Source organism: Cryptotermes secundus, unplaced genomic scaffold, assembly GCF_002891405.2.
Source record: "Cryptotermes secundus unplaced genomic scaffold, Csec_1.0 scaffold514, whole genome shotgun sequence".
NCBI lineage: Eukaryota > Metazoa > Arthropoda > Insecta > Blattodea > Kalotermitidae > Cryptotermes > Cryptotermes secundus.
The window spans coordinates 1,275,936-1,291,767 of NW_019739218.1; the positions used below are offsets into that span (position 1 = coordinate 1,275,936).

Here is a 15,832-nt window from a genome sequence, read left to right on the forward strand (position 1 = left end):
TATTGATTCTGATGATGAGATTAATTTGGAAATTGAAGGAGAAACTGCGAGTGAACAATCAAGCAACAAGATGTCGGAAGGTGAAACAAGTGTTGCTGCATGTCGATGGGTGAGAAGAGAAGACAATGGACGATAAGAAATCCAAGTCATACACATTTGCTAAAACTGCGGAGCCACAATTTAACCTTCTGCCAGATGCAGAGCCCATGAATTATTTTATTTTATTTTTCAATGACGAGCTTTTGAATAACATTGTCAAATAACAGAGTCAAAGAGATATTCATTCATTCATTGTTGGAGGAGGTGGGTTTCCCCATGCACTTAGACCAGTTATTGGTCCACTGTGCATCCCCTTTAATTTCTACTGTCTCCATACCCTACCGGTGCTGGTGCCCGTTATCAGCCCCTTTCTGCCAGCGTGGTCGGCCCTCTACTGGCAGTGGTATCTGATAATTAGTCCCTTTCTGTCAGCGAGGTCGGTCCTCATCTGGCAGTGGTACCTAATGCTTTCCCCATCTGCCGGAGGCATTGGAAACTACTTGGGCGGCAAAATTTGCCTAATTTAGCTCAGAGGTCTCCTAGAGACATGAGGTTCTTTTACGTGCCGTAAATCTACGACACGGGACCCAAGGCTTAAAGTCCCTCCCGGAGGACTTGTTCCCTGAATTTTTTTCGCCCTTAAAAATTCCACGACCTCTGCCGGGTTTGAACCCACGTACCTTGAGTCATGAGGTGGGAACGTTACCCCTAGACTACGGAGGCCGCTGTCAAAGAGGTATGTGAGACACAAAATTACTGAACTTCAGCTAACCCCATGGTCTGATGTGTCTGTTCTTGAAGTGAAGTCATTTTTAGGTCTAATTATAAATATGGGCCTAATCCCTGTACCTCACATGAAAGACTATACAGATCAAATTTCTTTGATGATGTAATATTCAGAGATCGCTTTTTACAAATAACCTCAAATCTTGGGACTACACGGGGCGATAACCCGAAAGACTGCAATATAAATCTCCAACACCATGAAAACTCGAAATTTCATATAAATGATGAGTTGTAAATAAAAGAAAAAGTATTCACCAGCATGTCAACAGAAAATGAAAATGGTGAGGTCTTGAAGAATATGATTTTCTGAGTTACAATTCTGTGTAGCTTGGAGACAGCCTGACATTTCTGAGGAACATATCACCCTTGTCTTCAAAGTCTAAGAGTATGCCAAGAAAAAAAACCAGCAGAAGCAGGTGGCAAACTGAGCATGCTCAGCTTGCCGCCTGCTTCTGCTCATCTCCTACATGGTAGACTCTATGAACTACACAGCATAAAAACCCAGAAGTCACTACCATATGAATCTCAAATTGAAAATGGTGAGGTTTTGATTTTGGGAGATAGAAGTAAATATGCAGCCTTATTTAACTGCAATTTGCTTAACGTTCCTTCCCACAATAGTGGCCAATTAAGGAACTGAATGTATGAGAAGCAGTAATATTGTACAGAGTGGGGTGCAGAAACTTCCTTTTTGTGAAGACACATTGTGAAGGGAGGGGAAGTCACAGAAAAGTGGGGATAGGCTCAGCGAATGCAGCAGTAGCGGAAGTTTCTGTCTAATACCCCTCAGTAGGAAACATGAGGTGGACGAGTGAGCAGCGTGCATTTGTTGTCGAAGCCTATTTTTCGAACAACCATTCTTACATGTAGCGGTGCAGCGTGCGTTCCTTACTCACTTCAGAATTAAGCCCAGAGGTCCAGTTCCCGGCTGGAAATCGATTGTTTTGTGGGAAGAGAACTTTAGGACAACTGGGAGTGTGGTGAAAAAATCATCAGGATGACAACGGACCGTTACGACACCAGAAAATGTGGAAGCAGTTCGACAGTCGATTTTGAGATCTCCAAGACCCTCCGCTCACAAACATGTAGTTGCCCTAGACATATCCAATCATTCAATGCGCCGAATACTTCACGAACCTCTTCATTTCCATCCCTATAAGATGGTTGTTGTGCAAGAACTGTCACCACGTGATTTCCAGAACCGAATAATGGCATGTGAAACGTTATTGGAAACATTACCCCCTTATGCACTTGTTTTCTTTAGTGATGAGGCACATTTTCACCTATCCGGATATGTCAACAAGCAGAATATGTGCTACTGGAGTGGTAACAATCTGCGAGAGCTCCATGAGAGGCCACTTCACAGTGATAAGGTGACAGTATGGTGTGCGATGTTGAGAGTTGGAGTTATTGGCCCTTATTTTTTGAAGACAATCATGCAGTTACTGTCAATTCACAGTGGTATGTGGATATGATTAAAAACTTTTTTGCACCAGCTCTTGAAGAAATGCATCTAGGAAATGTCTGGTTCCAACAGGATGGTGCCATGGCCCACACAGCCCGAGCTTCGATGACAGTTTTGAGGACAAAGTTCCCCGGACGGCTCATCTCGCTTCGAGGTGACATCCCATGGGCAGTGCACTCACCTGATCTAATGCCCTGTGATTCTTTTTTATAGGGATACCTCAAGGCAGAGGTTTTTAAACATTGCCCCACAAACCTGCTTCAGCTGAAGAATGTTATTCGACAGGAAGTAGCCCAAATTCCAGTGCACATGATGGAAAGTGCAGAGGGGAACTTCAGAAAACGGTTGCATCAGTGCCTAGACAACAGTGGCCACCACCTTCAAGATATTTTGTTTAAAACTACATAATTTAAAACTTTAAAGTATGTTGAAGAAAGCAGTCTTCTGGGATTTGGCACCGTGTATATGTGGTGTTAACCGACGTTTCGGAGGAACGTATCGCCTCCATCTTCAGGGTAGAAGAAAAAGTATAAGAAATCTGCAAGCGACAAGACCGTGAGAACGGTAAAAGCAGTCACCGCCGTGAAAGCCTCAAATCTTTAAAGTATGTTCTTTCATTAGCTAAACATAAATTTTGTCTATCAGCAATAATTTTTCTTCTATTCACCTTCAAAAAAAGGAAGTTTCTGGGCCCCACCCTGTATACTGGGTGGATGTAAGAAGTTAATATATTTTCTAAATTTGTTCCATTTTCTCCAGTAACCTTACTTTTTTAAACCTTTAATATGTCTGTAATATTATATTACATTGTTACATTAATGAGGTCATAATGGAGTCATGTATTCAGAGTTTCTTGGCAAACAGTAAAAAGGTGAACCCTCATTTAAGATACATGATACTCAAAACTGTATCTTTCATATCTTCTGCATTATGTACCTGTACAATGATATTTTACAAATAAACATAATTTTAAGTCAGGCCAAGTGTAACACTTGCACTTCTCTAAATATGAAAGAAGTTTTGCTTAAATACAAACATCAGAATAACTTAAACGTACTTACTTATTACGAGCCTCTTCCAGTAGCTTTCCTTTAAGATCAGGTACTCCTAATTTATCTTCAAATGAAGTAATTTCCTCCTTAATAACCACAACCTTTGGTTTCCTTTCTCCATTTCCTGCCTTTGATGCATTCTTTGCATCATTAGGAGCTTCTTTCTTCTTTTCTTCTGTCTCTTCTGCCCGTCCTTGTTGCGGTGGTTTCTCATCCTTTCTTTCTTCTTCTTTCGTCTTCCCTTCATTATTTTCTGGCTCCTGCTTCTTTTCTTCTCCTTCATTTACTGGTTTTTCCTTTACCTTTTCCTCTTTCTTCTCTTCTGATCCTGAAATAATGAACATATGACAAGATAATGATGCTTATTTGGTTGTCGTGGCGGCAGCGGTGGTGGTGGTGGCAGTGGGTGTGTGGGTGGGGTGCTAATGGCAGTAGCAGCAGTAGTACTATCTCTTCCACAAGAATCAAGTATATTTTAAGTTGCCCAAAAATTCTTAGAAGAGAGACAACTCCAATGCCACTGCAGATACTGCATACCAAATATAAAAGTACATTCATTTATTTGGAATGGAGTTATTTATATACATAAATATCTATCAAAAATACAACTTAAAACCTTGTTCTACTTCCAGAATTACTGGAGTTTGGGACTTTTTTCACCGGACCAGTGGTCCAGTGATTGAGATTAGTTCTTTCTAAGGGGCCCAACTGAGTAGGTGTCTTCCTTTCTCACCTGAAAACGGAAACAGATCCAGTTTCCAAAACATCGTGTCCTCTATTACCTAAAATTTTCCGGATGATGGAACAAGGCCAAATCCCAGTAATTCTGTGTCATCCCACCATTGTCAGAACCCTTTAGAATCTACTTGCCCTACTTCTCTGTCATTACGCATTTCAGTCGTATATGACCATCATCAGGTGCATGTCCACCTAGCACTGTATGTTAGAATCACATATCGCATGTGAATGCACTGTTGATTATTAATTAAAATATAAAATTATAATAAAAAATTACAATTAAAACTTCATAAATGTTATGTTCACTGCAGTCATCAGCTATTCACTGAAATGCGTTTATCTGAGGGTACATTTGCAGATGTTGGAACTTGTTGCACGTCTTTATATCAAGCATGACCTGCTCCTTCAACTTCCTGCATTTCAATTTTCTTCAAAACTGCAGTGTTAACGTGACACTTCAGTTCAGAACTTGGCAAGTACAATATGAAGATAGAACTAAAAATGAAATTTGTAGAGAGGAAACTGGAATTCATATCTTGTTAAAAGATAATTATTAAAATTATTAAAATGGCTTGGCCATGTGAAAAGAAGACACACAAGGGTACTGAGAAGGCCATCAGAATTCAAACTGAAGAGGCTAGAGGCTTTCTGCTCACCAGCCTGTATTTAATGGAAACACTGCTAGAAGAATAGAGGCACACAGTAGCATAGTTTGTTGAAGCACTATGCTACAAGCCGGAAGGTCACATGTTCGATTCCTGAAGAGGTCACTGGATTTTTCAATTAACCTAATCCTTCCTGCTGTACTATGCCCCTGGGGTCAACTCAGCCTCCAATAGAAATGAGTATAGGAATCTTCCTGGGGGATGAAGGGTGGTCGGCACGTAACGTTGATAACCTCACCACCATCTGTGAGCCAATGTTCTAGAAAATGTTACAGCCTCGAAATCTCACAATCCCACAGGCCTCCATGGTCTACCTTACTTTAGTTAGGAGAATAAGAAAAGGAGTGCACTTTACTTGGTAAATACTAGTGAAATAGTATCACTAAAGGAACAGTGAACAATGTTGCACTTGGACAATGCAAAAACTCCTAAGTCAGATAAATACTTCCTGTTTGCTATTGTCTCATTTGAGTTAAAAGAATGTGTTGGTTTAAGATATAATCATCATAGTTCCATTCATAGTTTATTTAATGACACCATCATAAGTCAGAGTATACAGTATCCAATGACTGAATGATACTGACTTCTGGATTAGAAAGGATGAGGAAGGGAAGTGTGTGTAGCCCAATTTAAAGCACTGTCTTGGTATTCCAATGGGGGGGGGGGCGGTTGATAAAACTGAGTCAGTGTCCAGGCCGAGATTTCAACTAAGCACCTCCCATATATATAGTCACATGTGTTACTACTTGAGCCAACTTGCTCAGTATTCACCATCTTAGAATGATTCATTGCCGCTGGTTGAACTATACAGCTTAAAATCATGTAAATAGAACAACAATTTATATTTTAAATTTAATTTTAAAAAAATCTTTACACGCGCGGAATGCGCGACATCATATGATGTCGTTCGGCAATTTGTCCTTACTTTTAACGTCATATGACGTCGCTAGATTACATTAGATCATGCAGGAAGGAAGGCTGTCTCCTTATAAAGGTGGTGACCAAAAATCATGTAAATAGAACAACAATTTATATTTTTAATTTAATTTTAAAAAAACCTTACACGCGTGGAATCCGCGACATCATATGATGACGTTCGGCCAGCTGCCCTAACTTTTAACGACATCATATGATGACGTTCGTCCAGTAAAGATTAATCTAAGCTACAACAGGTCCTTGTTATATAGGCTCCGCAACCTTCTGGCTTGTAGCACAGTGCCTCAACCAACTGTTACTATGTGCCCCCCCTCCCTTCTACACTAGTTCTCCTAAGTGGTTTCTTCTCTTTAGTCTCTCAGGTTAAAATTTTGCCTGCAACTCTAATTTCCCTATATGCATGCTACATTCCCTATCTATCTCATCCTCCTTTATTTCATCATCCTAATAATATTTGGTGAAGTGCTTTTAATGACAAAGTACTACATGCCTGTGAAGAAGTTGCTGATAGTGCTGCCCAACTTGGAGAGGGGAGATTCTTCTTGAGCTGCTAGTTCCTCCTCTGTTAATGTCTTTTCTACAACCAGTTCCACATTGGCTAGGTTTAGAAGTCCACTCTCATCCATAGAAAAGTGAGCCTTAATGCCTTTGGATTCCACATTATTCCCAAGATGTTTAGCCACAGCCTCTGCTACACCTGTCAACTCTACTCTGCTCAAATTTAATGGTCCCAGAGCTCTGTCAACACAGAAAATACCCATTACTGACATCTGATGTAATATGAATATGTATTTAATTAAGAAGTAATGTTAAGTTAATCTCATTGGTCTAACCACCAATAAATCATGCAGGAGGTCATACAGATCGAAATCATTTGATGTTAATATACTAATTAGATATCAAAATATTGTAATGTAGCATCATGTTGCACATCACTTATTTATTCCTGTCAGTTATTAGCTGTCTCACATGAAACTTGCAACACGTCATACGCAGAATACTAATACAAGATACCAATACATGTTACAGACACATGGGCACACAAGCACATACCCAAAATCTGAACTTACAGACGGAACCATAGCAGTTTCATCGAAAATTTTAGAGACATCTGAAGATGACCAATGTTGGTTAAAACATGTAATGTGCATACACCAGATACACAGAAGAATGTCAGCCTTGAATGTGAGCTTGCCTGTCATTCAAAATGGAAGTTCTATTTCTGTGCACCAGATCAACCATGTTACATTCGGATATGTGGAGCAATTCAATTTGCCCTTAACAATAAATTTTTCTGTCATCTGATAGATTTAATTAAAATATAATTTTTAATAAGAATATACTTTCTGAAACTTATCTCAGCAAATTGATGCAGATGCATATTAGCAAATCATTCAAAACTCCTTCTGCTCAAAATGCCTGTGCAACATGACCTTCAAAGACCAAAAGCTTTGGACTCACAGAAATGTTTCAGAAGAATCTATTACTAGGCAACAAGTACCAGTCCCCAACAGCCATGTGCACACTTGGTGGGGGTGGTGTCTTCTAATCAGTCCACAACAAAGCAACATGCAGAGAGCCCCTAGGCTAACAGAGGAGTCCCCATTATCTGAGCTCACAATCTAGCAATGAGTACAGTACAAAAGAATGATTCTAAATACTCAAGAACCATTGTAATCATCTGCAAATAAGACAGTTCAGTGTCCAATAAATCTAATTATTGAAATGAACCTGTAGTTCAGTCACTACCATGTGACACCTGTTTAGGATACACTACACGCTTTTAAAATTCTTCTTTATAACATTCTGCATTAGGTACACTAATAAACTCTGAATATTTTAGATCTGAAAACTTCTGATCCAAATTAAACAAGCTAATACAAAAATTTATATTATACTCACTGCATTTCAAGGTGAGAGAGGTGATCCAATTCTGCATAACTCACATAGAATGAGAAATCATGTTGATGTTTGTTAAATGTCAGAATTTTCTTCTGTGGGAATGGGTTCATTGGCCCAAAAAGTGTTCTTTTAACATGTTTTGGTGAGGCAGACCCTTCCACATCTCGTTCGAACACAACCTGTACAATAAATATGAAGTCCATTACGTGGGAATCCACTATAATCCATACATCACAAACACGGGACCAAGCAGGATATCTGTATACAAACAAGTATAAATACAAGAGAGAAAGAATCTAGTTGGAAATACTGAAGAAGGATATTACATTAATCCTAACCCACTTTTGAAATTCCTAAGTCTAATCAATTTGCATAATTTAGTATTCTACACTCATGTCCACATTACAAAAATGATGAGTTTTGCAGAACAGACATAATGGTTAATTGTGGTGGATTATATACAGCTAAACAAAGTAAAAAATACCCTAAAAACAACTGAGAAGAATTATGTGTAGCCAACTGTGGAAACAGCAGAGCTTTCGATGTACAGCTATAAACTGAAAATTGCATAATGCAGAGAAAAAATTCACTTCAACTAAGTTTTTATGAAAATGTAAATGAAGCCAAGAAACACACATACATACACATACTGTCATATTCGTTTGAGAACCAAAATTTGGAATTTGTATCAACTGGGAATCAAGAATAATAATATTATTAAATTAGTCAATATAATTTATTAAAGACAGCCAATGTTAAATGTCATAATCAAACATGATGACAGGTTCACATGTTTCCATCTTTCACTCAATCCAAACCATCCCTAGCAAAGAGCAAAGTTTGTACACAGTCAGAAAATCAAAGTGTACCTTACATAACAAGCTGACCAAAGCAAAACATGACCGTCCTCTTACTTTGTGGCATTTCTCTGCACCTTTTACACTTTCTGACATATTAACTATTTACATAACAGAAATTAATTTAATAACATCCTGAAATACAAATTATGAAAATTTTGTACAATCTGAGGTTCTGACACCAGTGGTTATGAAGAGTACTATCTTCTGGGATATAACATAGTGGAGTTTGTTGAAAAGTCAACTGCTCTGCTTGCCAACTGCTTTCATGTTATCTTGCTCAGAATATTCTTTGACCCTGAAGATGGAGATATGTTCCTCCAAAATGTCATCTGACTTCCCATGGACTACACCGCATTATATCCCAGAAGATATGACAATTTTCAATGCTGACTGATATAGTTAGTATGTAAAACACAAGCAACCTGAAACAAGACATTTCTCCTAGCTTTCCAGAAGAGATTAGCAACTTCAACATGATTAGATGACATGACAGTATTTTGAACAAAATATTCTGAGCATCTTTGTTCTTTCCTGTGATGCAATGATAGGTGCCCTCACATGCATGTTTTGATATGTAAGACAGGCATGATCTGCTCTGTAAAGCCTGTACTGACAGAGGACTTCTATATAGTACAAAAGGAAGAATTTTCAGTAACATGCTATATACTATACGATATGTACACTTGATGAGAGGAAGTCTAGTTGTGGGTTTCAAGGGACTTGATACCAAGACAAACTGATTGGCTGTAAGTCAACAGTCATAAAGTAACTATGATAATGACTTTGACTTTGAGCCAGGGAGAGAGTGCAGGCAGATAGACCAGTCCAAGCATCAGGTTGTGAGACAGTTGCCCTTAGTGGGGGTGTGGGACTCCACAATGTTGGAAGCTGCTGCATAGCAACACCTAGTGAAGACACAGAAGAGTCAGCACGTGCTACAGTGAACTGTAAAGTGTATGAATTATGGAAACAGTTATAATTACTTGTAGTCACAAGTTGTGTAAGAGTCCACTAAATCTGATAACTAATCTAAATACCATCCAGTAACTGATGTTATACCATCTCATAAGTTGCCATGTCAAGACATACAAGAAATATATCTGTCTTTCTTTGGCAATGCCCTCTTCAAGAAAATGACATCAGCAAACCTCATACACAACTAATCAAAGTTTTGGGTAACAGAACATACCAGTGAAGGCCCCACAAACACTGAATTATGCAAGTGGAGAGGAGACATCGGAAGATTCCCTGATGGGACTATAAGAGGCCTATAGTGTCATATTTCAAGGCAAATTCAGTCATGTAGAGTGCTTCTATTAAACAGTAAAGCTTCAGAAGATGGGAGTAAAAGACGTACGGCCTTCTAAAGGGTTCTGACTATGGTGTATAACACTTAGAAATACTTGGTTTTTGGACTCTGTCCATTGTCCAGTATTCTAAAAACTAGAAAACACAACGTTTCAAAAACTATATCTGTTTCTGTCCTCAGATGAAAGGGGAGGCATCTACTCTGTTGCGTTACTTAGAAAGAGCTAACCCCAATTACCAGTTTTTAGAATGCCGGACAATGGACAAAGTCCAAAAACCCAGTAATTCTGAATGTATAGCCTTGTATTACAGATGCCCAATTCCTTTGAAATTCAAAACACCAAGATCCATTTCTTCATATAATTTATCTATTCTTTTAGTCGACTGAATGATTCCACATTACTGAGACTAACTCAGGCTTGTAGGTGTATACTGATTTCTGAAAATATGTTAGAATGGGTACAGTTGTCCCTGTGCTTAACTAAGCACTACACCACGAAGAAGTATGGGGGGAGTGGATGAACAGACTCACATTATTAGAATGGGAGGAAACAAAATTTTTCTAAATTAAATGCTGTTCAATGGAAGAATACTGGTTTGTGGAGAGATCAAGAAAGATAAACAAAATTCTGGTGTTTATTTCTGTGTAGGTGGAAAGAAGAACCCTGAATTATTCTAATTGGAAGACTGGCTATGACAACTTTATGTTCACTAGGAGAGTTATTATGTTTTATTTCATTCCATTTTCCTGGGATTCAATTTTACTTATAACATCTAAATTTCCATTCACATTATGTTGCTGCTTCCCAGTGCGATTTCTATGCCTTTTTTGTACACACATCCCACATGTGATCTGCTTCAGTGCCATGTGATTAAGTACCAGTTTTATCTCACAGGTTTAAGAGGCAGCACTTCTGTGGTGCTTGGTGAACAAACATAATGAAAGAATTATACTACATATTTACTTAACAGCCCCCAGAGAGCAGGTATTACTGCCTGAATATGGAAACAGAGCAACCCCTAAAATCTGGACAGTGGGCAAATAAAATCCTTCTACAGGAATGCTAAACCAGTCACAGAACTCCAGAAGCACATGACTGGATGTGTCTTGAAAACTTAGAGACATATATAGAGATGCATGACATAACCTATTAACAAAATCATGCACCAATGCTTTAGAACAGGGGTCTCCAAACTTTTCAAACCGCGGGCCACATTAGGTAATTTGGCACTTTCAACGGGCCGGATAAAATGACAAATTAATAACTCTAGGTATAAGAGTTTTATTGAAAGCATAGAATTTCGTAAACTAAATACAAAGTACGTGAGAATAAATTATCCTATATTAATGACAACAGACAGTAGCAGCAAATGCTCATATTTTCATCACAAATTATAATAAAACGATTAATGTGAATGATGGATCTCTTTTTGCATTCTTAAAATCTGATTAAATTGAGGTTCAAATTTTGAAATGCTAATCACAAGTAGCGACTTTAAATGTTCATTGGATAAATTTGCCCCGTATTTCGACTTGATGTACTTCATCTGGGAAAAAGTTCGTTCACACAGATATGTCATCCCAAAAATGGAGATAAATTTACAAGAAAATTTCTTTAAATTTTGAAATTGCTCAGAGTTCAGAAATTTATAAAATTCATTCAGATTTCCTTCCTTGTATTTGTCTTTAATATGATAATTTTCCTGAAGTTCAATAATTTCCATCTGAATTTGACTTGGGACATCTGCAGCATCTCAGTCAAATGGATTTTGAAACAATCTAATTTCCTGAGCACTGGAATCCAAATCAGCAAATCGCTTCCGAAATTGTTCTATCAAATCTGAAATGACGAAATTTGCACACGAGGAAGGAAATTCTGCTTCACCCCTTTTATGCAACTCTGCACAGTATAGCTTATGAACAAAGTTACAAATTTTCACTTGGCTTTCCAGAAGTATCAACTTTGTTCTGAATGCCTTGATAAGTGCAAATAAATCACAGACTAAGTTATTTTCACCCTGCAACTTTAAATTCAAATGGTTCATATGGTTCACCAGATCAGCAAAAAATGCTAATTTCAAAAGCCACTTGGTATCTGATAAAAGTGGTTCGTGATGGTTTTTCTTGGTAAGAAATATATCAATTTCATTCCTGAGCTGAAAGAAGCGCGAAAGAACCTTTCCACAGCTAAGCCATCGAACTGCAGTATAATATGTCAGGTCAATAAGCTCGGAATCACATTTACCAGTACTCATTGGAAAATTAGTTCAATTGGCGCATTTCTGCACAATTCTTTTGCAGGCAGGATGTGGCCTGCGGGCCGTAGTTTGGAGACCCTTGCTTTAGAACATAAAGTTCTGAGAAGAATTATGCCACTAAGTACAGCAAGTCCTGCACTACACATAAAATTAAGAGGGTACTGTCACTGTGAAATACAGCCACCTTATAAAATATGCAGCCATTCTGGGCATGACTGATGCAGTGTCACATATTGCAAAATATAGTCACCTATTAAAGACTGCTCTTAAATATTATACAGCCTTCAGGAAAGCTATTTATGGGAAATATGGTTAAATTCTCAGACAGACATACATAAATAATATTTTCATGTAATAGGGGTGCATGACTATCGGACAGGTTTTGGACTGCATGATTGGATTTATTGACATCCTATATGCTTAAGTCATAACTATAAGTAATATAGCACTATCGCTGATCTACACCCCTTACAGTTCACCGTACATTAGTGTTCTCGGCCCTCACTAGTCATATACTGGAAATGGATTTATAACAATCTCACTGTCACTGCAGTATACATAAAGTCTTCTTTTCACAGTATAATTCCTTTTTTGTGATCATCTTTGACTGCCAACTATCTCAATTCTGATAACAGATAACTGCTCACTTGGTACTCCGGAACTCGACTGACTCAAATGATCTTGAATTTGTGTCCACAGAAAAGTCCTTAACCAATAGCTCCATAGCAACAGCTGTATACGTCACGACGTATATCATGATAATTCCTCTATTGTTGCATGTGGGCATTACCTAACAATGTCTGTTTCTCTGGCTCTACAGTTCTTGCTTTGAGTTATATGCCACAATACTTCCAAGAAGAAACAGTAAACATACAACTTACCTGAATGGGAAATAGAACTGCATCCTTGGTCAAGAACTTCTTGACCTTAAAGCCATTACTGAGGTCAGCAGCTTTGTACACGGCACCCATGGCTGCTGCTTCATCAGTGTTGATGCTCTTACCCAGCTCCATAGCAACTATCTCACTCAGCTTCTCTTGTACCTTCGGAACTCTTGTTCCTGCACCCACAAGGATCACCTGGCAACACAATACAATGCAGTCACACAGTTCTCAGTTGCACTTGCACCTCTTCTGTGCTATGAATGAAACAAGACTGCAAGGATAATGTTTGTCCTAGAACACACTCATGTTCTTTGCTAATATGTTGTGCTCACACACATAAACTCTTCTGTGAAAGCATACGATGGGGTACCCAAAAGAAACCGAACTAATTTCTTTGTGGGCAGAGCTTTTGTAGTACCGCGTTTTGCCGCTATGAGCTCATAGAGCGAACATTCCTGAGTCGATAAGCCGACTACCGTTGCTTCAGAAGGTAACGACTAGTTTCGGCAGAGTTTATAGTGACAACTGTTTTGTGTGATCGTCGTTTTGCAATGGCTAATTTTCGTGAACAGCGTGCGGCGGTGAAATTCTGCTTTTTGCTCGGGAAAAGTGGAACAGAAACTCTTGAAATGTTAAAAACGGCATACATGGATGATGCTATGGGGAAAACTCAAGTGTTTGAGTGGTTTTCCCATTTCAAAAATGGTGAGCTGTCAATTGATGACAAACCTTGTTCTGGTAGTCCTTCCACGGCCCGAACACATGAAAATGTTGAAAAAATTCGTAAAATCATCAAGGAAGATCGACGACGGACCACTGAAGAAATTGTGGAGCTGTCGGGAGTGACTTGGAGCTCAGTTCAGCGAATTTTGACAGAAGATTTGAGAATGAAAAGGGTGGCTGCGAAATTCATGCCACAACTACTGCTGACTGCTAAACAAAAACAAGGTCGTGTGGAAACATGCTGTGCTTTGAAAGAAGAGTCCTGAAATGATCAAAACTTTTTTTCAAAAATTATCAGCGTTTTGCTGATGTTGCTGAGGTGAAGGAAAAAACGACGGAGGCGCTGTCAAGCATCTCAAAAGATGAATTTAGACAATGTTTTGAAAAATGGAATAAAAGACTAGACAAGTGTATTAGTGTAAGTGGAGAGTACTTTGAAGGGGACTTAAGGTTCTTTGTGCCAGATTTCATCTAAATTTGTCCAATGATTGGATGAAATATGCAAATGGATGGAGACAAAAAACGTTATCTCCCTTATATGCATACACATGCTGTGCAAGGCGTGAGTAACAAACTTTCCATCTCCTTGACAATTCAAGCTATGTGTGCCTTTTTAAAAATGGATATTTAGGTGGGATTTCAAAACCAAAGGGCTGCCATGTGACGAGGGTAATTTCATTCTAAGAAGGAACATTCTAACCAGAAAAGGAACCAAAATTAAAAGTTGTCATTTATTTCCTCAGTGTGACTTTCTATCTTATTAACGCTATTTATAATTTCAGAAGGGATGGAGCACAAATAAACAGGTTAAAAAAAGGTAAAGCTATCCCAGTAACAGGCCATGAAAGCCCATAGAGTTGTGAGATGTCGAGGCTACCACATTTTCTAGACAATCCGCTTACACATGGCGGTGAGGTTGTCAGCCTTATGCGCCGGCTGCCCTTTACACCCAGGAATATTCCTGGTACTCATTTCTGTTAGAGGCTGAGTTGACCCCAGGGCCACAGTGCGGCTGGAAGGATTCGGTCAATTGGAAAATCCAATGACCTCATCAGGAATCAACAATTTTAGAAAGCTACAATAAATGTGAGTGTGCCGCAGTAGGTGGGTGGACAATATTAGAATGGATCTTAGAGAGATAGGCTGGGGTGGTATGGATTGAATTGATCTGGCTCAGGATAGGGACCAGTGGAGGGCTCTTGTGAACACGGTAATGAACTTTTGGGTTCCATAATATGCTGGGAAATTCTTGAGTAGGCGCAGAATTGGCTTCTCCTCCAGAAGGGCTCAGCTCCATGAGTGAGTGAGTGAGTGAGTGCTGCAGTAGTAGCCTGGGGTAAGATAATCTCAGACACTTCATCCTCAAACTACACTGCACACATGATGGATGCGACAGGTATAACAACCAATGACAGTAATTCACAATAAATGTATACCACCTCTTACTACTTACATGGTTTATCACATCTAATGTGAGTCCTGAAGACTTAAGAGCTTGGTCTATTGGACCCTTAACACGATCAAAAAGATCAGAACACAACGTCTCAAAATCTTCTCTCATCACCTGAAGCTTGAAGTCCTGCTCATCCAGTAGACCTTCTACCTGAAACGTGCAACAGTGCTGTTATAACATAAGTGCATATAATAATCAATTCAAAAACACATTAATTAATCTTATATTGATTTTAATTGCTGTAGATATGTTTACATTCTGTGAAACTTCTCAACGAGAATATAAATCATATTAAAATACAACTTCCTGGAAATGTCGAAAGGAGTACTCCAACTTGGAGTATACCTTATTTTCCAAACACATTCTTTGTGAGATGATACCTTCTGGGTTGTGATGCCATTTTGTTCCATAGATTTTACCAGAATTTCATATGAACACAGTTCCTTCATACCCAGGGTCAAAGGGTACATTACATGGTGTCACATCCCAAAAGATACAGTCTCACAGTTGCCACCATGAGAACCATAAATATTACACATTTCATACTTCATTCCATTCAAAGCTTATTTGTTTTAGGTACAAATCATGCAAAACCAACCAGCAATATGATGGTACTGCCAGAGCCATACATTCTGTTACTAAGAAAACTGATCAAATGCTCACAAATTTGTATTACATCACACAGAAATATTTGTCATTATATACGTCAACAATATCATCAATACACCAGAAACCAATGTGATCACTCCCACAGTGCTGAGT

At 38.7% G+C, this 15,832-nt stretch overlaps 1 protein-coding gene across 2 annotated transcripts in view; it reads right to left on the reverse strand.

Moving 5' to 3' along the window:
* LOC111871724 (hypoxia up-regulated protein 1) overlaps positions 1–15,832 on the reverse strand; it is a 63,675-nt gene that overhangs the window by 20,129 nt on the left and 27,714 nt on the right. For both annotated transcript variants that reach the window (XM_023865019.2, XM_023865018.2), the window contains exons 7-11: positions 15,071–15,220; positions 12,892–13,089; positions 7,584–7,762; positions 6,172–6,419; positions 3,352–3,670 (exon numbers count right to left, since the gene is read on the reverse strand). In XM_023865019.2, coding sequence (XP_023720787.1) covers positions 3,352–3,670; positions 6,172–6,419; positions 7,584–7,762; positions 12,892–13,089; positions 15,071–15,220 — 1,094 coding nt within the window. The remainder of the gene's footprint in view (positions 1–3,351; positions 3,671–6,171; positions 6,420–7,583; positions 7,763–12,891; positions 13,090–15,070; positions 15,221–15,832) is intronic.